The following is an 18,377-nucleotide window of genomic DNA, read 5'->3' on the forward strand; positions in this document are numbered from 1 at the left end:
TACTTTTCGGGACACAGGTGCAAATGACAAATCCTATTATTGGAAGGGGAGGATGAGGAAGTACTCGCGGAGGAAACCTCGGAGATGGGCGAAGGTGATCAAGGAGAGATCTCCTTACATGCACTAAAAGGATTGGCACACATCAAGATCATTAAGGTAGAAGGGCGAGCTCATCAATGCCCGCTAATGGTACTCATTGATAGCGGAAGCACCCATAGCTTCCTGGACGAAGGTATGGCAAAGAAATTGGGATGTGAGGTCTCAAATTCTCACCCCCTTTCAGTAACAGTAGCAAACGGAAATAAGGTATTAAGTCAATCCTCATGTTTGGGATTCTGTTGGGAGATGAATGGGGAAGAATTTGTGGCAGATTTGAGGCTGTTGAAATTGGGGGGTTGTGATGTGGTGCTTGGGGTTGATTGGATGAGAGGAGTGAGTCCCATCAGCTTCGATTTCAACAAGATGGAGGTGACCTTTGAGAAGGATGGAAAAAGGAGGATACTCAAAGGCAGCCAGGAAGCGGGTATGTGCAAGATTATAATGGGAAAGAGACTTCAACTGTTGCTCAAGAGCAAGTTTTCCCAAGTAGCGCAACTGTTTTCTATTCAGGCCTTGGAAGTTTTCGAGAAGGGACAGGAGCAGGGAGGAGAATTGGCCATTACAATGAGTAGCCACTCACACGACCACTGGAAGGTACGTGAAACTAACTCTCTTAACATGCTATTACTTGAGTTCAAAGACCTCTTTTCTGAACCCAGCTCACTTCCTCCAAAAAGGCCCTGCGACCATACCATCCATCTCAAACCAAATTCGGAACCAGTGAACGTAAGGTCCTATCGTTACCCTCCTAAAAAGAAAACTGAGATAGAAAGACTCATCAAAGACATGCTACAAAAGTCGATTATCCAACCCAGCCATAGCCCTTTCGCGTCTCCCGTACTACTTGTCAAAAAGAAAAATGGTTCATGGAGATTTTGTGTAGACTATAGGCAACTCAATGCCATAACCATCAAGGACAAGTTTTCCATACCCATTGTAGAAGACTTGCTTGATGAATTGAAGCATGCATCAGTTTTCACTAAGCTGGATCTTAGAGCAGGTTACCACCAAATTCGAATGGAGCCTCGAGATATCCTTAAAACCGCCTTTAAAACTCACCAAGGGCACTACGAATTCAAGGTAATGCCCTTCAGACTCACTAACGCCCCAGTTACCTTTCAAGCATTAATGAACCAAATATTTGAACCTTACTTGCGTGAATTCATTCTAGTTTTTTTTTTATGACATTCTGATCTATAGCCCCACTTTCGTTGAGCACCTAACCCACTTGAAAACTACCTTTGAGGTTCTTCGACTCAATAAATTGTATGTTAAGGAGTCCAAGTGTTCCTTTGCAAAGAGTCATGTGGAGTATTTGGGCCATATAATATCTAATGCAGGAGTCAGCATCGATCCTAGCAAGGTAGCAGCCATGGTGGAGTGGCCGAGGCCTCAAAATGTCAAGGTATTAAGGGGATTTCTAGGCTTAACTGGCTACAATCGTCAATTTGTCAAGGATTATGGAATTATTAGTCGGCCACTAACAGAATTGCTGAAAAAGGATGGCTTCCAATGGAATGACCGGGCTGAGGATGCCTTTGACAAACTTAAAAGAGCTATGAGTGAGGTACTGCCATTGGGCTTGCCGGATTTTGGCAAGCCATTTGTATTGGAGACGAACGCCAGCGCTGTTGGAGTTGGGGGTTGTTCTGGTACAAGAAGGGAGGCCCTTGGCCTTTCTTAGTAAGGCATTAGCTCCTCGACACCTCGGGTTGAGCATTTACGAGAAGGAGCTGTTTGCAGTGCTGATGGCTGTAGATAAGTGGAGGCATTACCTAGAAGGCAGTAAGTTTGTGATCAAAACAGACCATGAAAGTCTAAAATTCCTACTTCAGCAAAAATTACATATGCAATTGCAACGGAAAGGGATGACTAAGTTGATGGGATTGGATTATGTAATCCAATACCGGAAGGGGAAGGAAAACCTAGCTGCAGATGCCTTGTCAAGGTGTCATGAAGAGGGGCATTTTGCTGCTCTTACGGTGATGGTTCCAGACTGGCACCAAAAAATGGCCTCGAGCTATGAAAATGATGAGAGCATGCAAGAGCTGCTACAACAACTAGTGGTGGATCCTAATGCTAAACAAGGGTACACCTTGACTAATTGACTTATCAGAAACAGAGGGAGGTTGGTGATAGGAAAGGATGAGAATTTAAAAAAAAAAATTGTGGAGGCACTGCACAGTTCTCCAATAGGGGGCCACTCTGGAATAGGTGCTACCTATCACAAAGTTAAGCAACACTTTCATTGGCCCGGGTTAAAAAAATATGTGATGGACTTTGTGCTGAGTTGTGATATCTATAAATGGTGCAAATCAAAATCGGTGGCCCGCCCCGGGTTGTTACAGCCATTAAGTATACCAGGAGAGCCTTGGGAAAGTATCTCAGTGGATTTCATTGAGGGCTTACCCAAATCGGAAGGGCGTGATTGCATAATGGTGATAGTGGATAGATTCACCAAATATGCCCACTTCATCGGATTGACACATCCCTACACAGTTCAAGAGATAGCTAAAGTGTTCCTCGACCAAGTGGTGAAGTTACACGGAATTCCCAAGGCTATAGTGTCGGATAGGGATAAAATTTTTACTAGCCTCTTGTGGAAGGAATTGACGGGGTTATTGGGAATCCAACTCAGCATGTTGACGGCCTATCATCCAGAATCCGATGGTCAGACCAAGAGAGTAAATCAATGTTTGGAGACATACTTAAGATGTGCTTGCTTCTTACAGCCGAGGTCTTGGCACAAGTGGCTCACGTTGGCACGGTGGTGGTATAATTCCAACTACCACAACTCCATAAAGAGATCCCCTTTTGAAGCCCTATATGGATATAAGCCAACTTTACTGCCAGACCTGGGAAATTCCTTGACAGTGGCAGCCTTGGATACTTACCTTCAACGGAGACAGCAAGCTTTCCAGACAATCAAAACAGAATTGGCCAACGCTAGGAATTGTATGAAGCAGTTTGCCGATAGAAAGAGAAGTGAAAGGGAATTCCAAGTGGGAGAGTGGGTCTATTTGAAGCTCCAGCCAGGCCATCTGAAAGCTCTACTTGGAAAGCCCAGTTCAAAGCTCAATCCGAAGTATTATGGGCCTTTTCTGGTGCTAGCTCGAGTTGGGAGTGTGGCTTATCGTTTACAGCTGCCAGATAACTCCAATATACATTCGGTCTTTCATGTATCATTGCTTAAAAAGGCAGTGGGGCAGCAAGCTGTCAATCCAGTGTTACCTCGTTTCCCAGATCCAGATGACAGTCCAAAGGAACCTACAGCTATAATTGACAGGAGGGTGATCTACAACCAAGGGGCTCCCATCATCCAGGTGTTGGTGCAATGGTCTAATCTACACCTCGACAACAATACTTGGGAATACCTCCCGGATATTCTCAAGCAATTTCCTAAGGCAGCCGGTCTTCTCAGCATTTCTTGAGGACAAGAAGGTTTTGAAGGGGAGGGTGATTGTCATGTGTCACGGGTAGGAGGGGTGCTAATGTAATAAGGTTATACTATGGCTAGTAAGTAGTATATTAGAAGTTTGCATTGAGGAGTTGTAATTTGTTTGTTGCCGCATTAGGAGTAGTACATTCTCAGCAACAGCATTCGGTTACGCACATGGGCAGGTGGCTTAGCTTTATAAAGCAGCTGTCCAACCCGCCAATGATTATGAATGAATATTCCTAGAAGTTTCTATTCTCTCTCTCATTCTTCCTCTCACTCTTCCTACTGATTCTCTTCCTCCTAATTCTATCAGTAACGTTCAATCACTCAACCGGAGAAACAACAGTCAGCTCCTCGGAAGCTGACAGTATTCTATCCCCGTGAATCCAGAATGTATGCTTAATTTTATCTATTGGTGGACCAGTTTTACTTATAGGTTGATTGGCATAAGCTTTGAGAATATGCTTGTTCTGGCTTAGATATGTTCGGCTATAAGTTAATAGAAGATAGCATTAGTGATGACAGTGAACCCAACAAGCATCTAATTCTATCAGAATGCAGAAGTTAAGGAAAATGCAATGAGAATGGAGTCCATTATTGCTGTGTGGCACTATCAAGAACGTATTCCACACCTTTTTAAAGATAGATGATGATTCCTACTCAATTATAGCCCTTCATATTGGAAATTTAAGGAATAACGTGTTTACAGAAAATAGTCATAGTTGAGGCAAGGTGCTAAAGATTGATGTGGGGAAAAAATGTAGTGGCAGGGCTTTATCTGTAAGAATAATGATTTTTTTGCCGAATTTGTGGGCCAATTTTTTTTTTTTTTTTTTTTTGGGGGGGGGGGGGGGGTGGTGTTTGAGTGAAATGACCACTCTGCCCCTGCTGGGTGAAATGTGGTCATTTCATCTACTTGGCCCCTCATTTTGATCCACAGTTTCAGGCTAAATATCAATTGTGAGCAATGCAGAGAAACTGGCTCTAGTGTGTGCGCCCATGTTCAGCTTTAGGAGCTCTCTGATTACGCTTTTGAGTGCAAGGTGCTGAAAGAATGGATGAAGGACAAAAATAGATGTGGGATTAGATTTGTGGTGGGATGTGTTTGCTGCTGCCATAGAAGAATTCAGATTGAACTAAGTTGTGATATGGGATTTGTAGAAACTTCAGCTAGCTAAAGTGGGGGATGTTTTAGTCATGTTGAATTAAGTGGAGATTTTTCTTGTTTTTTGAGTATAACTGCGTTCAATTGTTTTCAAATTAAGTTCATGCTTGATATCTTGTCAAAATTTCCTACTTTGTAATGCTTTTTATCATGTTTGCTATGCAGGTGATGTAATAATGAGTTTGTTCTTGAATGAACTTTATGGATTTCAGTTGGACACTTGGCGCTGGTAAATCCTGCCTTGTTTTATTTCTAACATTTTCTGGTTTAGCTTAAATGTGTTATATTCCTTTTTGGTAAATTTTGTTGGTTGTATTTGGTGATACTTTTGAGGTCCTTCTGCTATCAATTTTTGTCAGTTAGTAAAATGCATACATTTGAAATAACTTTATGAGTCCTATTGTAACCAAAATTATTGATTGAAATGCATAGAAAATTTGTTATTCTTATAATTATCAATGGAAAGAAAGATGCAATGTTCAGAAAATTGGACTAGGGCAATGAACCAAAGAGAGGAAAGGTTCAAGGGTTAATGGTCGGCCTGGGATGAACTGGGATACGTTTTTATCAAATAAATAAATATATATAATAACTAAAGCTAAAATATTAAAAATTTTAAAAAATAAAATTCATCGCATAATACTTAATAGATTCTAAAATTTATTAAGTAACACGATCCTACAATTAGAAAAAGTTTATACAACAACATTAAATTACTAACACAAATTTATGATGAAAATAAAATTAAAATTGAGATCAAATATTTAAATTACAGGTAGAAAATTGCAAAAAAACTATCCATGCATTAACAAAGTGATGGATGGTATCCAAATAATTTGCATTGAATATCTAAAATTATTATTATATTTTTAACATTTAAAAAAATATAAAATAAAAAGGTTCCTGGTTTAATGACCAGTTTTTTCCAACCTGCTGCCAATTGGACCAGTTAGGTGGCCGGTTCCTGGTTTTTCCTGTTGGGCCAAACAATTCAGTTTTTTTTTTTGGTTAATCCCGGGTTGGTTTTTGAAACAATGGAAATATGACCATTTTCAATTTTGTTTATTTTCTCAATCTCTCTTTATTTCTGAACTATCATATGGCTTGTGGATAATGAATTCTCAAGAGTTATATTGTAGTTATGCCCCGTGACAACTCATGCTTTCTGCCCTTCTGTGACAATGCCTTCCTTACTGTTGTGTATAGGTATCCACTGGAGCTACGGAAGCAGAAGTCAACAAAAGTTAAGGTAAAATTTGCAGTGTGAATATCTAAAATTTTCTAGTTCGAAGTTGTTGGTAATAGTTTTGGGACTATTCTTATGCTATCAATGCTGCTATTTTTTATCTTATTGATTCTTCATTCTCATGTGTCCTTCCTTTTTGTATTGAAACACATAAATTGTTTCCCTAACTAGAATTTTGATGAATAAAGAAAAGACCTTGTATGAAAGTTTGGGTAGTTGTTTAAGTTAATTCTGTTCTTTCTCAAGTTTTGAACAGTATATTGGTAAATAGTAATGTAAAAGATAAGAGATTCTTATGTGTGTACTTGTCGGGTTGCTGTTACAGTTGAACAAGAGTTCAGATGAGAAAACAAACACCGCCAACCGTGACAGCAAAATAAGTGCAATTGAAGAAGAGAAGCGTGGAGCAAATGACAAAGATGAGGATGTGGAGTACAGTGAAGAAGCAGATGTGGAAAGCAGTGTTGATGATATTTCACTTGCTATGGAAACAAACATGAACATTGATGTTAAGGGGGTGGCTACCACGTCTGATGGAAAGTGTCCCAGATCTAGTTCAACAGATCGTTTGCAAAGTTATATTTTACCAGAGGTTTGTTATATTAGATGCAAATGATTATCTAAATATTTGTTGTCATGCTACTATTGATTTTTAGTGTTGTGTTGATTTCAGATAGTGAAGCCGCGTGGACGTATAAATTCCTGCATGGTTGTGGGAAGAGATACACTTTATATTTATGGGGGCATGATGGAAGTAAAAGATCGAGAAGTTACACTCGATGATTTGTATACACTTAATCTAAGCAAACTTGATGAATGGAAGTGCATCATACCGGTTTGTTACGTTATCTGTTTATGAAGTGTAATTGCTTGCCTTATGCTATTTCGAGAAGTAATTGGTTAATTAGCATCAGGTTCTAACATTTAATGTAGATATTTACTGGGCTGTTCCTGTTCTTTTGAAACTTTCAATTCTCATTCTTTCCCTGTAGATGGACACATGAGAAATTATATAAGCTATAATCTACAGCCATTAACCTTTATCTTTGAAGAAATATGATACATGAAATTTTTTGTCAATTCTATACAATGGATCAAGTTATTGCATGAAGTTTCATATAGGTGTTACTTTTGACCAATTAGCATATTCATTTTCATAAAAAAATACTTCTTTTTCTTAGAGAAGGCACTAGAAAAATTCTCTATAGCTCTGATAATTTTGTCTCTTGTTTTGATGTTATTTATCATAATCTGGAACTTAATTAAATATTGTCTTTTACACTGGTAAATGATCTTCGAGTTCAAGATTAAATCTTTACTGTTCAGAGTAGTAGGATAAACAATATTTTTATTCATGAAATGCTAGATTTTGTGAAGTAATGTTAGTTTCTGTATTTTTTTAGAAATCGGTTATTTGTTTGGTATGGTTGTATCTATACATTATCATTCTCAAAAGTTAAATAAACAGAATTGGGAGATGAAGGAAATATTGAGAAGCATTGCACAGTGAATCAGAGACATTAGTTGTTGTATCTAAATGTAAAGGCATCAGAGAAATATGCATGAATAACCCAGCTAAATTTCAGACACAAATATGAACTTTGAAAATGTAATTTAATGAAAAAAGAACATTCATCTGTAACATATAGATAACTTCTGCATTGAAATTGTTTCCTGGATATATGTCCAAGAGGAAGGAAATCGCCAAAACTAAGGTCTGCTTTTGGGGTATAACGGAATGATTGATAGAGAAAGAGAATAATATTTAATTAATCTGTTTAAATCTTAGAAATATTTGATCTTTGCGGGTCCTATGCAATTTTTTCTGTTTCTTATTTGTTATGAGGCACGTATGAAAATTTTAAAATTTGGCTGCATCAAACTCTTAAATTAAAGTTAACAATGAAAAGTTCATCAAAATCCTTTTACAAATTGTTGCTGCATGTATAAGTAGAGTTCATTATAAGTTGCTAGACCTGGCTTAATTTGCTAGGAATAGAGGCATTGATAATTGCTATTCATGCCTGTTTGCTGGGCAACCAGGGTTATGATGTTTGCCTTGTCAACTCAAAAGGTGAAGATGGCTTCACACTAGTTTTTGAGTTGTGAACATAAAGCTCATTGGTTGTCTTTACATGTGGATTTGTGCCTCAAGCTGATAACTCCTTGGTGACATTGTTGATATAATATGGGATTTCTCTCCACATGACCTTTTTATACTTATAAATTTTGGGTTTATGCATTTGACTCATATTTCTGGGGCATAGTGAGATATTTCCATTGGGAGTTCCTTTTTCCTATTAACCAATATGATAGTTATTTTGCTTGTTTGATATTTAGCGTTGTTATGATTAGGAGCTCTTAGAAACCGATTCAATACTTAAGTTTGCCAATCTCTCTTTACTCCTCACCTGGAAATCAAACCCACAACAGAATATATATAACAGGAAATGTAAACAGCAAAGAAACTGAAATAAAGGAGCAATCAAACCAATCAAGAGGCGCAGAATTATCCTGATTCGGACTGCAAAGCGCAATCCTACATCCAGCCTTCTCTCCGAGAGACAAATCCACTAGAAAACCGCTTGAAACAAGATATAAGAACCTTCTTTCTCTCTCTCACACAAGAGAATACAAGGACAAACTCTCTCTCTAAGCCCCTCTCTCTCTCTCTCTCGTCAGTATCACTCGCATTCAGAGAACAATAGAATGATTTGTATTATATCCGACTTTGAGCCTCTCGCCTCTTGTTTATAAACTATAGGGGCAGAAATTACAAGGCTAACTACTTAGCCTATACAAAAGACTAGTATATTCCTCATAATAGAACAACTAAGTTAACTAATCTAACTTAGAATAAAATCAGTCGGATTTCATCTTCATTCTAACAGGTTCTAATCTTCATCTTCTAGAAATAATCCTCCATGCAAAAACGCAACAAGCACTGTCTAAGTGAGAGATTAACTTTCCTACCACAATATTTGTCATTTATCTATTTCTTAATTTATTTTATTTTTTATTTAATATGTTTGTTATTGTTCAACATTAGAAAAAGTAACAAAATCAATCTCATTCTTGGTTTTGTTGAACTTGTTGAACTTTGTATGTCTGATGACTATGTCTCTCTGCAAACACAGGCATCTGAATCTGAATGGATAGAAGGCTCAGAGGATGAAGATGAGGATGAAGAAGAAGATGACAGTAAAGATGAAGAATCTGGTAGTGGAGATGAGAGTGATGAGACTGATGCTGATGCAGATGATGTAGGTGCCTTCTCTACTTTCCATGCTTCACTTGAGGATGCATATGTATCTGAATTTAGTATTCTCTGTTATGGGCATGTGTTTGGGGCTTCTTTTTTCTTTTGTGTGTTATCTTCACCCCCTTCCGTCTGGTACATCATCATTGATCCTAAGCATCAATTTCAATTGGTGTACCACCTTACCAATTTGTGCTATATAGACATATCTTGGAGTGTGCATGAACATGGATGCAATTATTTATTGATTACTATTATTTTATTTTTCACCTCATTTCATGTTAGTGTTTGTTTTTTGTTGGTGAGGGGTTTGCTTCTGCATGGAAAAGGTGCTTTGTTTAGAACAGTCGTAAAGTTCTCTTAGTTTTTCTAATGTTGTTCTAAACTTGTCCATATAAAGGCTGGGAATAATGGTCCTGGATCACTTGAATTGGGAGATGCTGTTGCTATAATTAAGGGCGAGGGAAAAAATCTTCGGCGGAAAGAGAAACGGGCCAGGATAGAGCAGATCAGAGCCCACCTTGGCCTCTCTGATTGTCAGCGAACACCAACGGTAATCCTCTTATTCTTTGTAGGCCCGAGCATTACAAAAATAAGAAAGTGTATGTATATCAAGAACTATTTACAAAAATTGTTCCAGTTTTATTTGTATTTTTCTTATTTTAGCTAGTCGTTGCATCTTGTATAATTTCACTTCGGCCTTCTTTTGCATGATATCTGATCTTATTACCTTTGAATTGATTCCTTGTGGAATTTATTGTTCTTTGCAGCCTGGAGAATCCTTAAAAGACTTCTACAAACGGACAAACATGTACTGGCAAATGGCAGCATATGAACATACTCAACATACTGGGAAGGTTTGTTTTCTTTAAATGCGATTAATATGTTTCCCTTATTAACTAGTATTTTCTCTCTCTCTCTCTCTGTTTTCCAGCTGCCTGAAACCATTGCTGCAGGAATTGGGTCGGGGTTCCAGCAGCTGGATGGAACCCATTACCTGTGGCAATGGTTTTTTTTTTTTTTTTTTTAAATTAAATTTAATTAGGGTTAATTAATTTAATTTAACTTAATTAGCATTTAATTAACATTGTTAGTAATGGAGGGGATGTGTGAGCCAAAAAAAAAACCCCACAGGGACCTCTAGGGACATTTTAAAAACACAGGGCGTCTTTGCATAAATGGCTCAAACCACTAGGGATTTGGGAGCAATTTACCCAAATTGTTATTATAGAGTTATAGTGTTGGTTGCTTGTCCTTCATGATTTTGAACTTCTCGTCACAAAGAAACAACGTTCCCCTGTCAAGGCTCAGCCTCTCATAGTTGCAAATTAAAAATAATGATATATAAGTATTCTACAAACAAATGTGTGCATCACCTCCAAACAGTGCATGCATGTGCTCTGTGTCTAGACTCCGAGTGCCCTTTGTGCCTCATTTTGTCTCGTGCCTTTGACAGCTTTGGTTAGAGCATGCGCCATAGGATGTTCTTGCAGTAGTGATATACTCTTTCTCTGAGTTAGGGGAGAAATAACTTAGCTTGTTTTGTCGAGAAGAACAGACTGAGAAACAGAAGAATCCACAGTTCTTTTTGAAGTACATATACAAAATACTGAAGTAGTTTGTTCAGTGGTTAGGTCCAAAAGCCTGTTCTGAACCTTTCCAGTTTACAAGGGGGCTATTTTTGATCTTCTGAAGCTTTATTGGCACATTTTTTCTGAACCTTTGTGTTTAGTAATTCCCCACCTCCAATACACCTTAATCAAATGCATATCTAATGTTAATCCTGTTGAGCTCAACCCTTTATCGGTACCAATAGATCTTTTTTGGTACGTCATACTTCTGTGATGAAGTTGTGACTAAATCTTTTTGGTGTCTGTTTGGATAAAGCATGGGAAGCATCCTCCACATTTCATACCATAGCATAGAAATTGCTGCATCAGCAATTACGGATAAATACATGACATAGGTGCTCAAGATATGGAGATACTATTTATAATGTTGTTGTGGTAATACAGGAGCTCCGCAAGGATGGTTTTGACCTTGCTGTTGCTCGATACAAGGAGCTTAAACCAATCCTCGATGAGGTAAACCTATAAATCCAAGTGCTTTTAATCTGCTGATAAGGAATTAAATTTACTTACATACATTTACATTTGATCATCTTTGTTTGTTATTACCGCAGCTGGCCGTTTTGGAGGCAGAGCAGAAGGCTGAAGAGGAAGAAGGCCCCGAGAGTAGCAGCCTGAAAAAGAGAGGCAATAAGAAAAACAAACACTTAGCATCAAAGTAGTTTGAGCTTCCAAAAAGTTGCCATCAATAGGTGCGAACTGGTTCAAATGATTTTGTTGTAATATTTAATGATAGGCAATTGAAGCCGAGGACTCTTTAAGTTTTCTTTTTCTTTTGAGCTCTTTTTGTGCAGAATCTGAAAATTTTGGAAACTCTCTCAAGCTATTTTTGTACCTTACACCCACCTGCTTGTGCTTGTTTTAATCTTGTATTTTTACTACTCACTTGTTTTAATCTTGTTTAGATTTTGAATTTTGGCCGTGGTAATCAGATTTTCATCCTGGCACCAGTCAGTCAAGCAAATTTGCCATAATCTGTCCTGGTAATACACTTCCGACTTCCTTTCAGTGATCATTGTTTGAACTTTGAAGTAAGTACTTGTTGGCTATTAAGTACTTGGCTCTAGGGAGCATCTTAGCTCTATTGAAGGGTCCAATACTCTTCTATCTATTACTCTATTTATTTGCATTTATTGTCACTTTAGTAAATTATAAATGAAAAATAGAACATTTGCTCAAGACATAAATGTAAATAATTCAATAGAATATAAAATAAATCAGCATCTTGATGAATAAAAAAGTTGAAATTTGATCCGTAATACTAATTTATCACAAACTTCTTGAGATTTAGTGCTTTTTTAACTTCAAAATAAGAGTCTCTTGTTTATCAAAAAATCATTAAAAATATTCTAGGACGTGTCAAATTTACCCTCAATTTAATTTAGATTTTTATATCCCCCATTCTATGGGCCAATCTAGAGAAAAAATTTCAGCATCTTAAGTTTAACAACAGTATTCACTTTTTTTTTTTTTTTTATCATTTGTGCCCCATCACATTCATGGATATACTTTTATTTATTTTCATTTATTCACAGTATGTCTTTTGGCATATCAAAATTAACTTAGTGTCAAGAATAGGTTTTAATTTGCTAAAATTTGTTTACAATTCATAATAAAAATATCTAGTTGTTATTTACTTAATTATAAAACCTTCTTTTTTATTCAAATTCAAGATTGATTGTACTTTTAACATTAAATGTACAAGAGCATTGCTACCAAAGGGTGGAAACCTTTTTTTTTTTTTTTTCTTCTCTGTGATTGGATGGGCAGGTTAGAGGGAAAGGATTTTGGGTTTTGTGCCAGAAAATTTAAAACCTCACAAAACTGACAGAGTATCAATTTGAGAGGCTCTAGAATGATGTTCTTCTCTTTATGATAAGAGTATAGATTGATGGACAGCTAAAATGAAATCAAAGTGATTTTAACTTAACCAAAATAAAGTGGCATGAGTGTTCGGAAAAAAGATACTTAAGGGGAAGGAGTGAAGTGATGATGGGAGGAAACAAAAAGAGAACAGCCTTGATAAAATATGAATGCATTTTCACTTGAACAACGCCTCAAAAGCAAGACCATATATATATATATATATGTATGTTGCATTCCCTAGATAGCAATAGCAATAAAGAAAACCCAGAAGGCCTCGCGCATGCAAGCTTAATATGGTTTTAAGACTGCCCACATGACATGATCCGAAGAAAGTAAAAATGGCAAAATATGGTTATAATAATAATCATAATATATATGGTTTAAGAAAGAAGGCTGAGGAGAGGCAGAGAGGTGCTTGTTGGAGTTGTCCCCATAAAAGGCAGCCGTCTGCTCGGTTGCTAGTCACAGGCCACAGCACGCCTGGCCTGCTTCCATAGCGCTTTGCTTGCTTTATTCCATTTTTACTACTTATATATTTATTCCGTGAGCTGATGAGATTCCATTTTACTTACACCGAGGAAGAAGAATGGCATTGATGGAGGAGGTTTCCTATAAAGTAAGTGTACGTACATAAATAATAACCAAACAAATAAAATTGTTTGCATAGTTTGTGACTGACTCATGATGGGCTGCTGTTTGATGAATTTGCAAAAGCACTTAAAACATCAATTTTATACAGAGTTTGAGTGATTTTTTTAACAATTATATTAGATGAATGATTGGTGTTTGTGTAAATAAAAAATTATTAGACTTTTTTAGTAAATTTTAAATAAAAATAAATAATTCAACGGTCAAATTATTGTTTTCAAAGTTTATTGGTGACTTTTTTTTTTTTTGATGTTTTAAGTAAAATATATAAATATTTTTTAATGTTTGTAAATATATCAAATCTTGCCGATTAAGTTTTATCTTTATTTTTTAAATAAAAAATTCACTTTATATAATATAGGCATTTATAAAACACACAATGCACACGACAATATATATGAGTTAAAAGACATGGCACGTGACCTCTCCTTCCCACAAAGACCCATCAAGATCTCTGGCCATCTAAATTTTGTATAATAATATACAATGGAAAAGTTTAGTATTTTGTGTAATAATAATGGAAAAAAATTGTTCTTTTAAAGATTTTGTCACATAAAATAATTAACATGAATTAGATCATGCATTAAAAATACAATCAATCATCAAAGCGCGCGGTTCATAATTATAAACAAAATAATATAATTACCCAAACATTATTAATTATCTTTTTTTAAAAAAAATGCTAATTAATAGTTAATGTTATCATTCACTAATTTAATTTAATTATTAGATTTTGTGAAGATTGTGTAGATGCATGAGTGGAACTAGACAGGCCGAAGAACTAATTTAGATTTTGTAGAAATAAGTTAGGGTTGGTTCAAAGATTAGGGTATTGGAGGCATCGAACTACCCCTCTAATTAAAATTATTATAATAATTTTAATCAAAGACAGCCAGGACAGAATCTGCAGGGTGGGCTTTGATTCTTCTTCTTCTTCTTCTTCTTCTTCTTCTTCTTGTTTAATTAGTCAACAACATGAACTTTTTATTTATTTTTTTTATTTATGTATTTGTGGGAGGAATAATGTTTGTGTGGATTAGTGGGTTTGGCCACAAAACAAAAAGAAGGAAAGAAAAGGGATGCATGTTTTGTGGAGGTGATTCAAGATTGAGACACAAATCCATGTCCTTGAATGGCTAAGATGAGAGAAACCCTAATTGGCATCAACTGGTCAAAGTTGCTTAAGACATTTATAGACAGTGATGTGATGCCAACCCACCAACGTCCCATTCTCAATATGTCACAAAAATTATCCACCCCCCAAGTCATATATATGCAAATTAAACTTGATCATTTCTTTAATATTTATTACTACTTTCATCTTTTTTAATGACGTGAGCAAAAATATATATATTATAGTCCATAAATTATATGTATTAGACAAAATATATGTATATGTGGACTTGTTTGAGTGAGATTTGGATATTGGTGACAAGTATTACTTACCAACTTTAAATCTCTAAAAGAGTTTAAATGATTTGGGCTCTCATCCGCAAATTATGTATACAAGCATGTGATGTGACATATATTTCTCAATTGGACTAGTGTACGTGAATAGTGAGAAGAAAATCAACAGATTTGATTATGTGAAAAATATAATTAAGTTAAATGGCTAATTAATTAGCCTCCTTCCTCCTCCTCCTCCTCCTCCATGCATGCTAGCCAACATCATAATGCTATGTTTGACCAATTAATGTACGGGCCAGGAAAAGAGTTACCTGCCCTCCCACTCAAATCTCAATCACTGTCCATACAATAAAAAGTCAATTTTACTTTACACCCACCCCACTTCCCAACTAATAAGCTCTCGTCCAAATCTTACGTAAAAACAATTAAATCAATCAATAGAATTATGTGTAACCTAGCTAGCTAGATCCTGAGTAGTAGTCTTCCCCCTCCAATTTTAAGCTTGTTTTAATTTATTTATTGAGGAAAATAATATCAGTCGAAGAGATGATGATGTTGGTGAGTTAATTAGGTAAAATATCTAATCTATCCCTTGCTTTTTAAGACATATATTACTTCCCTTTTATTTTTTTATTTTTTTAAAAAATACCCACTGTGGCCTCTCTTCTTCGGCTTATGCACTTTTAATGCAATGAATTCCCTTCACACCCATTTGGAAATGTGAGGTCATATATGGGAAGTGCAATAACGATTTATGGAATTGTTATATATAAATATATATATATGTAAAGTAATCATAATTTAATGACTTGTATTTTTTATATATATATATTTCATTTGCGTGCATGAATTGGAACAAACATCACGTTCTCCCCCACAGTGTCTCATAAAAAGCAAAGCTTTCTGTTTTGTAACGCATAAATATTCAGTCGTCAGTCCGCATGAATCATAATTGTCCCTTGCCAAGTCCCAAACGGAACTTTCTCATTGATCCATATATATATATATATATATATACGTAACATAAGAGAGAGAGATAGATAGAGAGAGAGAGAGAGGGATGGGGGGCCGTTCATGGAAGAAGATGGAGAAGGGGTTGAATGAGGCGGTTTCGAAGAGCAGGGTTGGCAAATACTTCAAGTTGGAGGCCAGGAAGAGCTGCTTCACGGCTGAGCTACGCGCCGGCACCGCCACTTTTCTCACCATGGCTTATATCATCACCGTCAACGCCACCATCCTGGCGGATTCCGGCGGCCCTTGCTCGGCGGCCGACTGCTTGCCGCCGCCAGCCAACCAGACCACTGCTTCTCCAGACTGCGTCCTGAACTCTAATCCTGGCTACCAAAATTGCCTGTCAAAGGTCAAAACTGACCTCATTGTGGCCACCGCGTTGTCTTCTATGATTGGGTCGTTCGCCATGGGCCTTTTCGCCAATTTACCTCTGGCTTTGGCCCCAGGTATGGGCCCAAACGCTTACTTGGCTTACAATTTGGTGGGCTTTCATGGGTCTGGGCCCATGTCCTACCAGACTGCCATGGCTGTCGTCTTGGTTGAAGGCTGTGCTTTTCTTCTCATCGCTGTGTTTGGGCTTAGGGCAAAGCTGGCTCGGATCATACCCGATCCGATCCGGCTGGCTTGCGCGGCGGGTATCGGGCTTTTCATCGCCTTCGTGGGCCTACAGGCCCACCAGGGGATGGGCCTTGTGGGTCCCGATCCGGCCACCTTGGTAACTGTCTCTGCTTGTTCCACCACGAATCCGGCGACCGGAGAGTGCATCGGCGGGAAAATGCGCAGCCCGACGTTCTGGCTCGGCTCAGTTGGCTTCCTAATAATGTCTTATGGGTTAATGAAGGAGATTAAGGGTAGCATGATATATGGCATGGTCTTTGTGACGCTAATTTCATGGATTAGGGGCACGGCCGTGACCTATTTCCCTCACACACCCCTTGGTGACTCCAATTACAGCTATTTCAAAAAGGTGGTCGACTTTCACAAGATCAAGTCCACTGCAGGGGCCATTAGCTTCACCCACTTCAACCAAAGTCAAGTTTGGGTGGCCATAGTGACGTTATTATATGTTGATGTGCTAGCCACCACAGGTACATTGTACACCATGGCACAAGTTGGGGGCTTCCTGAATGACCAAGGAGGCTTTGAGGGGGAATACTTGGCTTACATGGTCGACGCGGGCACGACAACTGTGGGGGCCGCACTCGGAGTCTCTCCGATTGCAACGTTTGTAGAATCGTCAGCAGGAATCAGGGAAGGGGGCAGGACGGGACTAACGGCCATGGTCGTGGCAGCATATTTTATGGTATCATTGTTTTTCATACCACTATTGTCAAGTGTGCCACCATGGTCAATAGGTCCATCTTTGGTCATGGTTGGGGTGATGATGATGAAGGTGTTGAAGGACATAGACTGGGGCAACATAAAGGAGGCAGTGCCTGCTTTTGTTACCATGCTTCTCATGCCACTGACTTACTCTATATCCAATGGCATAATTGCTGGGATTGGGCTGTACATTGCACTCGGGCTGTATGATTACCTTGGAGGGTGGATAAAGTGGCTGATCGAGATGAGAAGAATGGTGGCCAAGGAGCAAAATCAAGTGTCAGCAACAGCTGGGCAAGACGTGGCTGAAATCATTTGATTAGTTTAGTTAACTTCTTTCTGGTGGTATTATGTGAATTTAGAAGCCCTTTTTAACTTTTGGCTTTATGGAGTTTGGTTTTGTGCTGCATATGCACAGGCTACCATGAGAAGAGAGAGGTGTAGGGGATGGAAAATTAGTGGGCAATACAACTTCCTCAAAACTTTTCAAGGTTGCTTGTGCATTAATATATATGATGGATGGATGGATCAAATATAAAGTATTTTTTTTTTCTTTTTGTCCCATTCTTTGTTTATGCATCTTTTCTTTACTTCACGTGACCATCAACAATTAAAATGATACTGTAAGAAGAAAATTTGTTATTACAATTTTTTTTCCTAAGTTATAAAAATGTAAGAAATGATATCTATAAGTAACTTTTATCTCCGTTAAGTTTAAAAGAGTATTTGGACGAATAAACTTGTACACTTGACCTTAGTTAAATATACTAAATTTAATATTTCTCTCATAATTTTTTAATATAAAATTATTATTACTATTGAGTTAGACTCTCACCCCAACTAATAAGAAAATATTTAATATAATCATTATATTTTCAACATTACATTTACCTAGGTATCTAGTTGTCACAATTGTTGTTGGTGTGTTGAGGGTTCCAACTTTAAAGTCCCATTTTGCCTCCTTAACAATGATGCGTTTGTAATCTATGCTTGTCACCTTCCACTGAAAACATTAATGGTGTCTGCCACAACGTTAGGATTCAGCTAACATGGTCGAGACATCCTAGATTACTACATTTTCTTGTCTTCCCGAGCGGCGGAACCAACTTCTTTAGCATTTATTTCAGTTGTTTTTGTTTGATCAATTGATGCGAAGCAATTTCCCAGGAATTTTGCAACAGTAGGGAGAAGGCATTCGTGCTTTGAACAATCTTAAAGGGGGTAATCTCAATCTCCCGATTCAATTCCTTTCTCTGAAGATGATTGCAACTCTTTTCTCCCAATTC

The 18,377-nt window shown here is 37.5% G+C and overlaps 2 protein-coding genes across 3 annotated transcripts in view; both read left to right on the top strand.

The window, feature by feature from the left end:
• LOC127794858 (uncharacterized) overlaps positions 1-11,932 on the top strand; it is a 37,977-nt gene extending 26,045 nt beyond the window's left edge. Inside the window, exons 12-21 of one of the 2 annotated variants that reach the window (XM_052326121.1) lie at positions 4,869-4,932; positions 5,910-5,952; positions 6,275-6,541; positions 6,623-6,784; positions 9,087-9,212; positions 9,609-9,761; positions 9,979-10,065; positions 11,224-11,292; positions 11,391-11,528; positions 11,742-11,932. In XM_052326121.1, coding sequence (XP_052182081.1) covers positions 4,869-4,932; positions 5,910-5,952; positions 6,275-6,541; positions 6,623-6,784; positions 9,087-9,212; positions 9,609-9,761; positions 9,979-10,065; positions 11,224-11,292; positions 11,391-11,498 — 1,079 coding nt within the window. In that variant the 3' untranslated portion in view covers positions 11,499-11,528; positions 11,742-11,932. Of the gene's footprint in view, positions 1-4,868; positions 4,933-5,909; positions 5,953-6,274; positions 6,542-6,622; positions 6,785-9,086; positions 9,213-9,608; positions 9,762-9,978; positions 10,066-11,223; positions 11,293-11,390; positions 11,676-11,741 lie in introns of those variants that run through there. The other variant, XM_052326120.1, reaches the window with a different exon arrangement.
• A 3,765-nt stretch (positions 11,933-15,697) lies between these two features.
• LOC127794859 (adenine/guanine permease AZG2) lies at positions 15,698-17,652 on the top strand. The gene has a single exon (XM_052326122.1). It carries the CDS (start codon positions 15,818-15,820, stop codon positions 17,408-17,410), a length of 1,593 nt encoding a protein of 530 aa, XP_052182082.1. The 5' UTR covers positions 15,698-15,817; the 3' UTR covers positions 17,411-17,652.
• The last annotated feature ends 725 nt before the right edge of the window (positions 17,653-18,377 follow it).

Source organism: Diospyros lotus, chromosome 2 (genome assembly GCF_014633365.1).
Source record: "Diospyros lotus cultivar Yz01 chromosome 2, ASM1463336v1, whole genome shotgun sequence".
Lineage (NCBI taxonomy): Eukaryota > Viridiplantae > Streptophyta > Magnoliopsida > Ericales > Ebenaceae > Diospyros > Diospyros lotus.

Coding starts and splice junctions, on each gene's coding strand:
- LOC127794859 (XM_052326122.1), top strand. CDS start 15,818: ATGGGGGGCCGTTCATGGAAGAAGATGGAGAAGGGGTTGAATGAGGCG.